This window comes from Lygodium microphyllum, chromosome 19 (assembly GCF_053477565.2).
Source record: "Lygodium microphyllum isolate KBCC chromosome 19, Lygodium_microphyllum_v1.1.10, whole genome shotgun sequence".
Lineage (NCBI taxonomy): Eukaryota > Viridiplantae > Streptophyta > Polypodiopsida > Schizaeales > Lygodiaceae > Lygodium > Lygodium microphyllum.
This window is the reverse complement of record NC_141153.1, coordinates 133,446,700-133,463,110: the sequence shown is the minus strand read 5'-3', so window position 1 is coordinate 133,463,110 and position 16,411 is coordinate 133,446,700. Positions and strand designations below refer to the sequence as shown.

The window sequence follows — 16,411 nt, the reverse complement described above, 5'->3', positions numbered from 1 at the left end:
TAAAAATATAGTAAATTAGCTTTTAAAAATTTTATAATTAATATTTAAATGTGGCTTAAAATTATTATATTTTATACTAATATTTATGTAAGAATTTATGATTAAAAACTTTATTAAAAATAAAAATATTTTTATATAAAAATATGACAAAATTCTAAAAAATCACATTAAACTTTCAAATAGTTTTTATTTATCTAATATAAAAAATAAGATAATCTTTTTATTGTAGCATAAAGAGTATATTTTGAATAGTGATATTAGTTGTAAATGATGATATTTATCTTTTTTTTAAAAAAGTAAAAAGAAAAAATGTGCAAAAATCATTCTTCGTAGTTCTTTTTGTAAGAATTTAACTTAATTTCATGTTACCCTATTTAAATGTATTCTGGTATGCAGAATACTAAAGTAAGTTTTTGTGTACAAAAATAGGATATTAGAGGGCATTCACAAGTATGAAATGTTAAAGCGCATTCATATGTGTGAAGTTAGAAACTTTGTTTTCAATTAGAATCATAGTGATAAATTGAAGAATCATATAAAAATTTCCATTAGACGATTTTGATTTATGAAAAATTTAAGTTAGTCTTTGCTTTGAAAGAAATGACTGATAGAAAATTATGAACTAATTATGGTTGCATTAAGTATGGAGAATAATATTAATTATGATCGTGGCTCTAGTAGCTGGACATAAATGAGATGTGATGCCATCCTTAGGGCTGCCTTAGATACTCTTTACTCGAGGTATATATATACTACTAAAGACAATCGACAGCCGCTTATGTACATTTGGTAGAAAGATTCTTCCTTGTTACAAATAAGAACTAACAAGGCTCTAGTTTGAGATTGTAATCTTGATCTCGATCTTGAGATAGGGAAGGAAACCTATACGAGCACAATGCGATTAAGCATTGGAAGGCTCGAGAGAACAAGACACATGTGGTAATTCCAAAATTTTTGGGGTTAGTTCACTCTTCGAAGTGGGTTGTATATATGAGAATAGATTTAAATAGCTATATTTTCAAAAAGAGGATTGCTTTGTGTCCAGGTTAAAAAGACGAACCAATTAACCTTGTGCAATACTACTTAAGGAAGTTGTTTTTATGTGTCATCAAAATATGGTAGCATGCTGGTTTAAATCACTAAAGTACGCCATGACATTTATGGGAAATGGATAGAAGGCCTCTTGATAAACTGTTCTACGAATGGGTGGACCTAGTTAGTCGGGTGGCTTTTCCCAAATTATAGAGAAGAGTCAATAAGTGTGACCTCCTAGGGTTAGAATGTTAAGTAAAGTTTTAGGGGGCTGATATGAGACTATGCCTTATAGGCAGAGGGGTTGATGCTCGGCTCCCCCTCATTTCTCATACCATAGAATCATGCAATAGAAATGATAAAAAATAATTTTATATTTATTTATTCATGAATTTTTATTATCTATTTGCTACATAATCATGACTTGTTACATATAAGCACTGTGTGTGACATTGGTCACATTGTGCTTAGTAGATATGATATTTAGTGTTATGATAAGTAAATTATTAGGTAAAATTAGGTAACTTGAAGAATTATTGAGTATAAATAATATTTAGGTGAATCTATATAGTAAATGTAATGTATAATAATATGTAGTTACATGATAATATGTATTACTAGAATTATTAATTTATTTGTAAATTATAAGTTTAAGCCTATTTAGTGATAATTTTAACTAAATCATTGATTTTTAAAAGTATTAATTTATTAATTTAAATAATATTAAAGTATTAGATTTGATATAAGCTTTTATTAAAATAAGCTTTCTTTATAGAATGCTTTGCTATTTTCTTTATGTGATTCACTTTTAGAAAGCTTTTCTAGCTTTCTATATAAAAGTAATGTGATCGTGTGCAAAACATGAGAACAAGGTAAAAACTTAGGCTTATTGTTTCTTCCTCATTTGGGATTGGAATTAAGGGTTTTTAGAGTTGTTTTGGGAGGTTTGGCATGGTCAGGATGTGATGATGTCAAAATATCATAATTCGACAGATAGAATTCTCTATAGTGATTGCAACAAGTTATAGGAAATCTCTTGACACACATAAGACTTTGTATTTTGATTTATTTTTGTATTTTTCTTTGCAACAAGATGTATGATATGTATGTAAATAACTGTACAAATTAATATTCCATAATGAAGAATGGCAACCATAACTTTTGTCACATAAGGGAGGTTAGCCCTATCCCATGTTTCTCTTTTTCTTTCTAAAAATTTTAGCTTATTCAATTTCTTTTATGTTTTAATAAAGTTCTCTATATTACTCATGACCCATCATATCATATCTTTAAAGCTTTTCTTACATGAAGCGTACCATGCTTGTCCTCTAATTTTGGGATTTCTATTTGTTGGCGCTTACCATTTCATCTACTACTTTTCCTCTTAAATAGCAGATGTGTTTGATTATATATAATGTGAATAAGGATGATATAAAGCAACTTGTAGAACTTATTAATACCACGAACTATTTATTGATATGCTTAATCCTTGCTTGTGTTGATCACACACACACATGCTCACTCTCTTGTATTGGAGAATGTGGTGGACCTGCATGATGTTATGCCAATTTGTTTGTCAGTGTGTGTACATGACTTTGATAATAGTCACATAATAGTCTCTTCACTCAGTATAAGACTTATCATCTCTCTTTTATTGTGAACATGCTGTGATTACATGGACTCTTGTTTGTTCTCTCGTGCTTGGCCTAAGCCTCAAGGGTTGATGCGATGCAAATAGTGAAGCGGATGTCACACCATGTGTGACCAACTTCCACAATGACACACTCACACGAGGCATCAAGTGACCGTTGGGACGAGGGCCACTGGAGGCTGGAGTTTAGATTGCCGTTACCCAGCGGTGTCCCGACTAAGGCGAGCCGTTGGATCTCGACGTCTGGACGGACACGATTGCGTGTGTTCCGCATGGCGTAGAGGGAAAGCCGCATGGTGTGTTCTGCAGAAACCAACAGGAAAGGGCCAACCGGGTTCAGCCGGTTAAACCCCCTCTCCCCCTCCCCGCTTCGTCTTCCGCACAAGCACTACCTAGTTCGAGAAGAACAAACGCAGGCACGCAGAAGCCACACACACACACACACACACACAGGTTTACTCCCTTGGAAGCTTAACGTGGCGCATTGGAACAGCCGAGCTCATTCGTGCTCTTCTGCTGCATCAAGCTTGGCCGCACACGAAGCCAGTCAGCGTCCATTGTTTGTCACCTGTACCAAGCTTTCCATAAGGCGACTTTTTCTCCCTTCATAGTACTCAGACTTAACCATACCTTTTACATTTCTCTCCATTTTAGTGTAAAGCGGCGGTTCTAGAGTTGTACACATCATGTTTACCGACGGCCTCGATCCATCTGCTGTCGAGTGGGTTAAACGGGTAAGCTCCTTTTTCAGAGCAGTATATTTTCCTGGTTAGACGCAAGAAGCTTGCAAGTTACAGCACTATTCTCTGTAACTGGCAATATGCTTCTTCTATTGTGCTTGCGCACAATGTTCAAAGTAGAGTGACTGTAGGCGTGATTCTCTGCAGGACTTTAAGAAGGATAGTGCTGTATCTCCTGTCCTTGTCCCCTCTATTGATGTTCCGACTCCAGTTTTTCCAAGGGAAAGTGTTCTTTCAGCACGGCTGGCAGGCAAAGGATGGGGCCTCCCCCCTACACAACTTCACAGTTCTCATTTTCATTCAGGTTTACTTCATGCACAATTTCCTGCTGCCGTTGATGACTTGTATGAAAGCGTTGGTTCTATTTCTGGTGATGGTCACAATCTGGACTCATCAGATTCCGACTGCTCAGTTGATTCATCCCCGAAGGCAACAGTTTACAACACAGACTATGAGCGATTTGACAGCATAAAGGATGCTCCTGTTCTCAGGCTGAATGGGATGCACGCTGAAGCGGCTAAAGTTGATGTATTCTATTATGCATATGATCAAAGGCTTCTCACTTCCAGGCTAAATTCCAAGTCCAATTCAAGGTGCAACTCTCAGAGGGAAAGCTTTGGATGCAAGGAAAGCCATCCATCTAACCATGGAGGTCTAATGGACAAAGCAAGAGCAGAGTACTATGAGGATTCAGAGGAGCTTGTACCGTCACATCCAAACATTCAACAACATTCTGAAAGTCAGTTGACGTTTCCCCTAGCCTGCAATAGAAATAAGTACTTTGATGGAGACTTTCGAGATGATGGCAGCCTTGATGAACATTATGGAGAGCTGGAGGAAACTTTGGCTGGCAAGAACTTGGGAAATCACATGGCAGGTCTTATGCATAATGTAGACTCAGAGAGCCATGCGCATACACCTGCAAGTGTGCAGAGTTGTGACGTGCATCATAACACTACTTTTGAGGTTTCAACTTGCACCATCTTTCAATCCAAGTGATATTGATTTCAACTTTCTCTCTTTAGACATGTGCATCTGATATTTGCATGGCCTGCTATTGTTCAGAAGTATGTTCTTCTAGAGATTGCTTGAGGGCTTAGGCAAGCACATCCAGTTGGTTCATTCTAAGTTTTCTGGCGTCAAGCTGATGTAATTAATATATTTAGTTCTTTAGACATGTGCTAAGTGCTAAGTTCTTTCTTTAGAGTGCTAAGGGCTAAGTGCTTTATTTATAGGTAGGTGGATGGCCTTACTGAAGTACACCTATCCGTTTCGTTGGTTAAGCAGATGGTCTGGGAATGCAAAACTCTTTTTCAGATACTGATTAGTGTAGCTCCTCTACTCAACCCTGCTTATACTAATTTCCTGCAGATGTCTGATGCCTAAATGTGATCCGTTTGGCCAAAGCTATTTTGAGGCAGCAATGCCAAAAGCAGTTTGTGAACATTAGTTTCTTGTGATGATGTCCCAGCGATACACTGCCCTTTTGACCACAGCAAGGCCATTATTTTCATACCCTGATTTAGATTGTTACCTAGGTTACTTGCTGGACATATCAGAAGTGCTCTAGTTGTTTGACCTATGACTAGGTGAGCTTCCATTGTTTTGTGCACGAGGTTCTAGTTATACATCAGCCTTAAGGCAGTTATCCTCTTCCTGTTTATGTATCCACTTGGACTCTGTATCCTTCTTATATGCAATACTGTAAGATATTGAGTGTAATTTATGATTCCAATGTCTGTCTACTGAAGATATGACAAGCCTGATCCTGTCCTTCATTTTGACAACAGCAAGGCATTATTTTCATATTCTATTTCAGATTGCTTCCTAGATTACTTGCTGGATGTATCAGCACCGCTCTCGTTGTTTGACTGAAGACTAGGTGAGCTTCCTTTATTTTGTGCATGTGTTCTAGTGTTTGCTCTAGTTATTTGACCTATGACTAGGCGAGCTTGTATTGTTTTGTGCACGAGGGAATGATCCTCTTCCTGTTTATGTAGCAGCCGCTTCGATTCTGTGTCCTTCTAGTATGCAATACTGTAAGATATTGAATGTAATTTATGATTCCATCTGTCTGTGGAAGATATGACGAGCCTGATCTGTCCTTCATTTTGACCCATATTCTATTTTGGATTGCTTCCTAGATTACTAGCTGGATGTATCAGTAGTGCTCTACTTGCTTGATCGCAGATGAGGTGAGCTTCCTTGATTACTTGCTGGATGTATCAGCAGTGCTCTAGTTGCTTGACCGAAGATTAGGTGAACTCCCATTATTTTGTGCATGTGTTCTAGTGTTATATCAGCCTTAAGACAATTATGCTCTTCCTGTTTATGTAGCCCCTTGAATCCTGTGTCCTTCTGGTATGCAATACTGTACTATATTTAGTGTAAATATGATTCCAATATCTGTCTGCTGAAGGTACGATGAACCTCACCCTGTCCTTCCTATTTTTTGTAGATGGTCTTTAAATTTTGCAACAGGATTACTTGCTACACAGGTTTGTTGAGTTAGGCAAGCTGGTTCTATGTGACTTCTCCTTGTGTGTTTTTATAACAGTATGGCAATTACACTCTTCCTGTTTATGTAGCATCTTGAATTCTCTACCTTTCTGGTATGCAATTCTGCAATATATTGAGTATAAATATGTTTCCATGTCTGCGTGCTGAAGATATGAGAAGCCACACCCTATCCTTCCTACATAGATGGCACTTTAAAAAATGCAACTAGAATGCTTGCTACACAGGTTTGTGAAGTTTAGCAAGTTCGTTTTATGTGCCTTCTCCTCATGTGTTTTCAGAATAGTAGTGCATTTAGTGTCGTTTCTGCCTATGCTTTCGGTTGTGTCTTAACGAGACAAAGAAAAAAGCTGGGACCTCACTGACAGGTTCTTTGATTACTCATATATTGTTTTCTGTGAGTTCTGTTTCTTTTGCTGGAGTTTGGAAGTTAAGTAACACATTAGCGTTGTTCCCCTGTCCAGTTGGAGTTTACGTCACTGTAGAATGCCTCTTTTTGTTTGGAGACAAATATGGGTTCTGCAACTGCTCTTATCTTGTTTTCTCTGTTAAATTCTCTTTCTTTTGGGGAAGGTTTGAACAATACTAGACCCTTTTTACCGACCAGTTGGCATCACTGGAGTAAGGGGTCCTTTACCATCAATTCCTCTTTGTTTTGTTTGGTTCTAAGTAACACATTAGCCTTGTTGCTTTTGCAAGTTGGTTCTGTTTTTCTGCTCCCACGTTTTGTTTTGCATCACCTTTGAATACTGTTTCTTTTTCTGGACCCTTCAGCAGCACATAACCCCTGTTGTTTTCAGCAAATCAATGCAATATTCTTCTCAGCTTATGTTACCATAGTACAGTCATTGCTCAGATGCTGTTGTAAGAATTCTGTTGAACTTCTTTGCATGTACTGTTGCAATATCCATTCCCTGGTTTGGGAAAGAATCATGAAAAACAAGAAATGTACCCATGTCCCAAACTGCGAAGATACAAGGGCTCTTTTCATAGGGCTTTTTGGCATGTCCTTGATTTCCAGTTAATTATGCCATATGAGTGTAGTGATGAAAAACCGTGTTTGCAACAATGTAGAATTGGGCATTTTCAAAGAAGCTAAAGTTAGGAAATACATATACATAGACTGGTATAAATGGATTAACAGTGCTTTGAATGCAGGATCAATGTATCGAAGGTTGTAATGAAGCTTGTTCAGGAAACATTGGGGCCTCACCCAGTGCACCACCAATGATGGGCTCAGTCAGTATTGAAGCAAGTGCAGATGTTGTTGTTGACAGTGCACCCTCTATTTCAGAATCTGGTTGCCAAACATACAGTGAGAATTCAGACAAATCATTACAAGCTGAAGCAAGGACAATGTTTACCGTTGAATTAGAGCAAAGTCAGCGAGGGGATATTTCTTTCTCTGAACAAATCTCAAGGTATGCTTGTATATAAAGACAGTGCTATAGCTGAGGATTCTGACTTGTTTCTTAGGTGGTTTGATAGATTCACATTTCTACATGTCAAAATATGCTTGTAAGCACTGTTAGGAAGTCACTCTCATCTGCCGCTCTAGGTTATATACCTGAGGATTGCGACTTATTTCTTAGGTGGTTTGCTAGGTTTACATTTCTAATCTCAAAACTTGAAACAGGCCTGCCTTTATGAACGTTGGAGAAGAGACAGATTGTGCAGCCAGACAGATGTCTGCGTCAACAAGTCAGCATCTTGGTCTTCATTTCAGGTTTAAAGTGTGATCCTAAGACTGTTGAGGAGTAGAAGCCTTTGTTTTCTGCTTTTCATACTGCATATATGCCTGACATCAGAACATGCTCATGTACAACCGTGAATACTTATTTGTTCCCTCACTTCTACAGCTAATAACAGTGTCATCATCTTTAGCGGAATCCTTGTTTAAATGTTTACGGGGGATCATTTTCTGCACAAGCATGTTGCATAAACACGTGTCATACATGAGATGGCATATACATATATGGTCACAGATACAGTTTTCTTTTTATATGGTTTTTATCTTTCGGTTTATATGTTTTCTATTTTTTCCTTCTGTCATATTCTGTATTCTGAAAATTCACATTGCAGTGTGCCAGTTGTGCACAGTAAAGTATGATTACATACTTCAAGCAGCCCCATTTCCAGGGACACTGTTGCACTGGAACACTGTTTATTGATTGACGTGTTTCTATTGTTGCCTTCTGTCATATTCTGTGTTCTTGAAGTCTCATATTGCAGTGTGCCAGGTGAGCACAGTAAAGTATGATTAAACAGACTTTTCAAGCAGCACCATTTCCAGGGACAATGCTGCACTGGAACACTGTGTATTGATTGATGTGTTATGCTGCACTCGGACACTGTTTATTGATTCATGTGTAGTCTAAACTTCAACCACTTTGCAGTGGGCATGGAGCATGGCAATCACTGATAGCTTATGATGCCTGTGTTCGCCTATGCTTGCGAGCCTGGGCAAGGGGGTGTATAGAGGCTCCTGAGTTCTTACTCGATGAGTGTTCAGTACTCCAGAATGCCTTTGGGTATGCATGCTTGCAATTCACCTCTATTTTGTGTTTCTGGTATTCATGGTTAGCGTGTCCATCCCACTCATGTTATCTGATTCTTCATGCTATTGTTTTGTCCAGACTTCAGCAAATACTGTTGCAACCACAAGATAACCTCTTGAAAAACCGTGCTCCCGAGGAGATGGAAGTAGCTGCTGCAGCCAAACCCAAAACTTATGCAGGGAAACTAAAAGTTCAAGGTAGAACTATCACACCACAGTGAAGCCTACCTGGGAACCCACATTTGTCTTAAAAAAGTCACTGACCTGCACTGCACTTTTGTGCTGGGCTGGGAACAGTGCGTAAAGTGAGGATCCTGTTGAGCAAGACACAAACTTGCAGTTTTCCATCTGAGAGTATGCAATTTGGTTCTAACATAAGGTCCACTCTTTTGGCGGGATGGGCCACAGTGAGAAAGGTTCGAATTTTTCCTCGTCAAGTTCTGCAAAGTATTTCCTCACAGCGAGGAGCTGCATATATGCAAGCTGGAACTCAATACATGAAACAAGTGTCTGGCCTACTGAAAGCAGGTGTCAAAACTTTCAGGAACACAGCAATAATGGAAACTCAAGGTAGAATTTGTGACCCACCTTGTTGCAAGATGTATGAAATATTAGATCCAGCATTATTTTTAGTAGCTTGAGAGACATGCCCTTGTTCCTCAGCCTTAACAGTTAATGTTCTCAGACCTTTTGCATTGTTGAGTCCACATATGTTTTCAATGCATTTGTATGCATGGTTAAATGCTGTTTCACAATCAGCAGTTGCCAAAAGCATCAATTTCAGACAAAACATACAGATCAGTCATATTTCTGATGTTCCTTCAACAGAATCATACCCTTGCCACTTAAGGCTAAAAAGTACAGCAGCAGAGGAGGCTGAACAAATGCAGCCTGGAGGTGCTGAGATGCATGTCTTGTAAGTCATCGAGTGGCAATGTCTGAACAGCTTTCTTAGTGTTTGCTGCACAACATGGCTAAAAAGCTTTGTTATCAATTTTCCTGATTGGCAGCCATCCTCAGTCTCCTGGTGATGACTTGTTTGTGGAGGTGCATGATTGTGAAGGGACTGTGCTGGGTTGTGCGGTTGTGCTGCTTTCTTCAATAAGTGATGATCTGGTTTGTATGCAGCAGATAAATGCATGGTTTTTTCAAACTGCTAAATATGCACTGTTTGGATTCTGAATCTCATGTGGCAGAATTGGTTACAGGTTGAGCAAGTGCGTTGGTGGCCTGTTTACAATGAACTTGATCATGAATGTGTTGGAAAGGTTCAGCTTTTCATAAGCTATTCTCTCTATTCAAGTGACTCATGCTCCAACAAGGTGTGTATAGCTTGGTTTGGGGCATGTATGCTGTGTTGCAGCACAATGTGTTATTGGAAAAATGGCTATTTGCTGCGATTTTAAAACTGCCTACTCATGTTAAAGAGGTTTTGGGGCAGGGGAGTAAGAAGGTAGTAATGTTTATCCTCTGGGTAGCAGTTGTGCCTTGAAACTAGACATTTTTGGTTCATCTAAAAATCAACATTGATTAAAAAGTTAATCATATTGACTAGTGATGAGTATCCTATTGGTTGTGATCCTTGTTTGTCGGTCAATTTTAACAGCAGAGTTATGTCAGTGAGACAGTGGCATATGATACTGTCTTAGAAGCTGCATTGCGAGCACAGAACTTTCAGCAGAGGAACCTGAGATTGCATGGACCTTGGAAATGGCTTCTGACTGAGTTTGGCATTGTGTATGGAGTGTCTGATGTATATTCGAATTTGAGGTGATTCATAGATGCACTCAACTGCTGATTGCTCTTGTAGTTTTACTTTTACATTAGTCTAACATCTCTAATCAATTTCAGATACCTGTCATGTGTTATGGAAATTGCTACTCCTACAGAGGATTGCCTTATGCTTATTCATGATCTACTGTGCCCAATTCTCAAAGCTAAGGTGGAAACATCATTGAATCGTCAGGAAGTATGTGAATCAGCTGCAGATCCTCTCTACATATAATATTCTGTTGTTGCTGTTGGATTCAGGTTGAAGATGCTCTCAAACATTTTGTTTTAAAGTGGTTCATTTTGAACTGCAGAAAAGGATGCTTGCTGAGGTTGAAGATCGAGTAGAGCAGTTGATATCGACAGTTTTTGAAAATTACAAGTGTCTGGATGAGTCATCACCATCTGGTATGAGAGAAGTTCTTGCTCCTGTGAGTGGTAAAGCAGCTCCAGTTCTTGCACCCGCTGTGAAAATATTCACCCTTTTACATGACATCCTTGCGGGAGAGTCTCAAAGGAAACTCTGTACATACTTTCAGGTATTGCCATTGAGATTTGTGGTTAGCGATGTTAGAATGCACCTTAATTTCAAGGAAAACGTGTTGTATTGCAATTTAGTTTTGTCTGTTCATCCAGTTATGCATAGTGTGCAAGTTTATTGTTTTGTTTGCATTTATGCATATTCTAGCAAAATGTATTAAAGGCTGCAGTGCTATTGCATTGGTTTGCAAGAGCACATCACATCGCATTTACGCAACTCTGTACATACTTTCAGGTATTGCCATTGAGATTTGTGGTTAGTGACGTTAGAATGCACCTAATAGTTGTGTCTGTTCATTGAGTTATGCATAGTGTGCAAGTTTATTGTTTTGTTCGTATTTATGCATATTCAAGCAAAATGTATTAAAGGCTGCAGTGCTATTGGATTGGTTTGCAAGAGCACATCACATCACATTTACATAACTCTGTACATACTTTCAGGTATTGCCATTGAGATTTGTGGTTAGTGACGTTAGAATGCACCTTAATTTCAAGGAAAACATGTTGAATTGCAAATTAGTTGTCTGTTCATTGAGTTATGCATAGTGTGCAAGTTTATTGTTTTGTTCGTAGTGACGTTAGAATGCACCTTAATTTCAAGGAAAACATGTTGAATTGCAAATTAGTTGTGTCTGTTCAGCGAGTTATGCATTGTGTGCAAGTTTATTGTTTTGTTTGTATTTATGCATATTCAAGCAAAATGTATTAAATGCTGCAGTGCTATTGCATTGGTTTGCAAGAGCACATCACATCAAATTTGCATAACTGGTTGGCTGTTTTTAGCATTAGCTTATTTGTGCTTATTGATTCGGAGTCCTGCCTGAAGAGCAGGTAATGGTTTTTGGTAACTTTGCTGTTTTTGTAAAACGGATACATTTTGCAGGTCATTGCACTCTTTAACTACAAAGATGATGGGCTTGTTGTGATGTGTTCTTATGATATTTAATCGGGTTATTTTCAACTTTCCAGAGAGCGGCAAAGAAGAGATGTAGGTGTTACATGAAAGAAACCGATGATTTTGTTACAAGCAATGTTGAAGGTTTCTTAATGGATCCTATTACCATGTCAACGGCTTATGCCAAGATGAAAACCCTGTGTGCTAATCTGAGCAATGAAGTGCGGACTGATATAGAGATGCACCATCAGCACATTCTACCAAGGCAAGTCCAAAACAAACAGCCAAATTGCAGCAGATCTAATAGCTGTCTGTCTGGTGGATTTGATTTCCTCTTATTATGTTAGTCCCATTAAAAAGATTTTTGTTTGTGCAGCTCAATAGACTTGCCAAACATCACAGCTGAGATCTACAGCACAGAGCTTTCCAACCGGTTAAAGGCATTCCTGATAGCTTGTCCTCCACCGGGCCCAACGTCCCCAGTTCTGGATCTTCTAGTAGCTACTGCAGACTTTCAGCAGGACCTTACATCCTGGAAAATCATGTAAGTTTGTGACTGTGCCAACTTATGTAAGACTAAGGTGATTTGGTCTTGCGGCAATGCAAAACCTTTCATCAGAGTGTAGGCCTCAAGCACTAAGAACAAAAACTGAAACTTCATATGATTATTATGACATGGGTTTTATGATGAAATATTGCTCCACAGCATTAGCAAACAGATGCATTATTATTATTTGACTGGATTCACTTGCAAATGAATCAATGAACCATAGCTGGTCAAAAACTTAGCCACAAAAGAGGAATTACTATGAGTTTAAGTGTTTAGCTCACAGCAGAGGTATTAGCTTGAGAGTAGTTATTACAAATATTGATGTCTGTATGTTTCTTGCCTGGGCAGTCCATCAAAAGGGCGTGTAAATGCAAAGGAGCTGTTCCATCTCTATATAGATCTCTGGATTCAGGATAAACGGCTCAGTTTGTTGGAGTATTGTAAACTTGATAAGGTTTCATCTAATTATTTTCATATTCTACATGTTGCAATATATGTAGGTAGCGAACTAATATTGGTGTTCGACAGGTTCGGTGGACAGGAATCACTACCTCAAATGGAACATCCCCTTTTGTAGATGAAATGTACGAGCGCATCAAGGAAATGCTGAATGAATACGATGTGTTGTTGAATCGCTGGCCAGAATACACTATCATGTTAGAAACTGTAAGCCAATGGAATAATGCAGCAGTATGTGTCTTTTTCGATTGTGCCACTCCTCATCCAGATATTTTACAGGCTGTTGCAGATGTTGAAAGCGCAGTTATTGCTGCCTTAGAGAAGCAATATGGTGATGTTTTAATGCCTTTGAAAGATGTCATGGCAACGAAAAAGTTTAGCCTCCAGTATGTCCAAAAATTGACTAGGCGACGATTACTTTCATTGTACAGTGTCCCAAATCAGGTTTGTTTACTTGAAGGTTCAAAAGTGAGTTCCAATCGTTAATATTTGCAAATGATGTAAGGCTGATGATGCGGAAAATAAGTGTTTTCAGCTTGGAGTTTTTTTGAACACAATCAAGAGGTTGCTCGACACATTGAGGCCCAAGATGGAAGCTCAAATGAAGTCCTGGGTATCTTGTGTGCCTCTTGAAAGTGGAAGGAAGTCTTGCTTTGGAGACAGATTAAATGAGGTTACTGTACTTTTACGTGCGAAGTATAAAAATTTCATACAAGCTATTGTGGAGAAGCTGGTGGATAATGTAAGGTTCTTTCTTACCAACACCTGCACCTCATTGGAGCGATGATTGTGATTACGATCATGCATAAGTAACACTGGGCAAATTGTGACATCCAGGCGCGGGTGCAGGCGACTACAAAATTGAAGAGAGTACTTCAGGATACCAGGGAAGCAGGCGGAGAATCTGAAATACGTGAGCGAATGCAACCACTCAACACTCAAGTGTTAGATACTATAAGCCATCTTCATGACGTATTTTCATCAAGAGTCTTTGTTGCTATCTGTCGCGGTTATTGGGACAGGCTAGGTCAGGTACAAACTTCAATGACTTTTGTTCTTGACGTGGCCTGCCTGAATTGACAGGTGTTGTTGATCCGATATTTAACAATGATCTCTGGTCACAGGATGTATTACACTTTCTAGAGAACCGGAAAGAGAACAGATCATGGTACAAGGGTTCTTATTTTGCATTACAGGTATAAACATCTCGACTGCTCTAAATTTAGTCCCCTTTATAACATGCTATTGACTGACTGTTCCAAGCGTTTCCATAGATGTTGGATGACACTTTCGCATCACAAATGCAAAAGCTACAAGGCCATACCTTGCGAGAGAAAGATTTAGATCCTCCTCGATCTGTCCTCGAAGCACGGTCCATGCTCTCAAAAGATGTCCCCAACGGCCTGGATTCCAACTATTTCTATTTTTGAAGGAAAGCCCTTACCTACCACCCCTTGTCAAATGTACAGCACCCATCGTAAAAGGATTCCTGCATTCTTTGACATCAAACTAATAAATCAAGCTCCACCTAATCTTGGAAAGGAAGAGGCTGATAAAAGAATTATCTTGCCACGTGTTCGTTGGAGAGGGCTACCACGCTTTTTTTTTCGTGGTCCTGACCATTTCTGGCAGGTACATTAGTATCAATAAAAGGCCAGCCCCATCAGGTGGTGTAACATCACATAACAAACTTCGGTGGCACCAGTTGCCATATCCTGTATCCTTGCACAATCTGACAAATAAATTGTCATTTTACCCTATGAGTGTCTTCCTATATTTTGGCAGAAACTAAATCCACCGTTACTTTTGTGCACCTAGAGATTATTCATTTAGTTCTGTATTACTACCCTAAATCCACCGTCACTTTTAGTTCTATAGTTTTACCCGACTAAATCTACCATCACTTTTGTGCACCTGGAGATAGCGGAATTAGTGCCCCTGGAGATTAGATTATTCAGTTATTTCTTTAGTAGTAGCCAATTAAATCTACCGTCACTTTTTATGCACCTGGAGACTGCGGACTTGAGCTTGCTAGAGGAAAGTGTTAAATATTTGCACGTAAGTATTAGTTCTCTCTTCTCTCTGTTTCTGCATACAATTGCACACCATCCTTTCTCCTTTGATGCAGGAGAAATGAAATGTCACTAGCAAATCCTGGTACAGTTGCAAGGCTGGACTGCTAACTGGTACGATTTTGTTGAGGTCAAAGAATGCCCTATACCGAGGCCCGAGTCCCGACCACCAGTAACGGTAGTAACAGTAACTGTGTTTACAAACCCCCCTTTTAAAGAGATGAAGTTGAGTAGAGAGATGAAGAAATTGATTGAGCTATACTGTTGTGAGTCGTGACTTGTCGCAATCCTTTTGAAAGATGAAGACATTGAGCTCAGAGAAATGAAGAAATTGAGCTTTACTGTTGTGATGTGAGTCGTGACTTGTCGTAATCCTTTTGAGAAGCCGTATTAAAGAGATGAAGAGCATCGAAGACGTTGATCCTTTTTTAAGCGTGAGAGTGTACTGTGTGGGACAAGAAAAGATCAAAGTGGGACAGGAAAAGATCAAGTTCACTTAGGATTGGTTAGACTAGACGAGTGTTCGTGAAAAACATTTTTGATAGCAAATACAAAAACCTTTGACTCAAAATCGAGGGACTTTAAAACCAAATTACATATATTTGTAATTTTTACAACTAATATTTTTTAAAAGCTAAGGTTTTAAACATTCTTATTTAACTTTTAAAGGTTTTTTTGAAAATTTATAATTCATTTTACATTAAAAGTTGGTTTATCGTAAATGATGGTTCAAACATGCCTAGACATGCTCTATGTAGGTGGATGCGCATGCGAACATGTCAATAAGACATGCTCTATGTAGGTGGATGTGCATGAGAACATGTTAATAAGACATGCATTATTGATAGTTTGTTTGTTCACCCTTCATCTCTCAAAAGTGCATTGTTGTGCCAAGGCTGCCCAAAGTGTGACATCATGAATATGGAGTGTGCTTTTGTGCCTTGAGCTATGCATGCTTTGTACAACAAGAATGTTGTTGGCTATAAAAGCTCTAAGGGGGGTGTGGTCACAATAACATAACATATATCCCCCCTCATATTGTATATATACATATGTATGTGTTATATATCACTATAACAAAGTATATATGTACACACTCTAGGTATGTATGTATGTATGCATGTATGTTGCATTTTGATGTTAGGGCCCAAAGTGTGACATTACGAAAGTGGAGCGTGCTTCGTGCCTTGAACCATACTTCACACAACAAGAGTGTTGTTGGCTATAAAAACTCTAGGAGATGTGGTGACAATATACATTCCCTTAACTCATTATATATATACAGCTATAAAACTCTAGGAGCATCAGTCACAATAACAAAATATATATCTTGCTCTCCTTCAATGTGCATTATACATCACAATAACAAAAAATATATCCCCCCTTCCCCATATTGCGCACATGCGCGCGTGCACACACACACACACCCCCCCCCCCCCTCCCCCCCCCACCCAGGAGATGTGGTGACAATATACATTCCCCTAACTCGCATTATATATATAGAGCTATAAAACTCTAGGAGCATGAGTCACAATAACAAAATATATATCTTGCTCTCTTCAATGTGTATTATATATCACAATAACAAAAAATATATCCCCCCTTCCTCATAACACACACACACACAC

At 38.7% G+C, this 16,411-nt stretch overlaps 1 protein-coding gene across 5 annotated transcripts; it reads left to right on the top strand.

The window, feature by feature from the left end:
- Window positions 1–2,705: 2,705 nt before the first annotated feature.
- On the top strand, window positions 2,706–14,580 carry LOC148020403 (uncharacterized). 5 transcript variants are annotated; one of them, XM_087700699.1, is made up of 23 exons: window positions 2,706–3,417; window positions 3,571–3,727; window positions 3,821–4,389; window positions 7,099–7,361; window positions 7,577–7,666; window positions 8,337–8,471; window positions 8,577–8,695; window positions 8,795–9,067; window positions 9,326–9,413; window positions 9,508–9,613; window positions 9,706–9,819; window positions 10,104–10,267; window positions 10,349–10,466; window positions 10,582–10,806; window positions 11,777–11,967; window positions 12,079–12,246; window positions 12,601–12,706; window positions 12,781–12,918; window positions 12,991–13,155; window positions 13,247–13,453; window positions 13,549–13,743; window positions 13,836–13,907; window positions 13,986–14,580. In XM_087700699.1, the coding sequence occupies exons 1-23, from the start codon at window positions 3,370–3,372 to the stop codon at window positions 14,139–14,141; spliced, it is 3,867 nt and encodes a 1,288-aa protein (XP_087556825.1). In that variant the 5' UTR covers window positions 2,706–3,369; the 3' UTR covers window positions 14,142–14,580. The 5 variants fall into 5 exon arrangements, with proteins under 5 accessions (XP_087556825.1, XP_087556823.1, XP_087556824.1 ...); XM_087700697.1 differs by having other exon boundaries at window positions 3,571–4,389; XM_087700698.1 differs by having other exon boundaries at window positions 3,571–4,389; window positions 10,107–10,267; window positions 13,986–14,579.
- The last annotated feature ends 1,831 nt before the right edge of the window (window positions 14,581–16,411 follow it).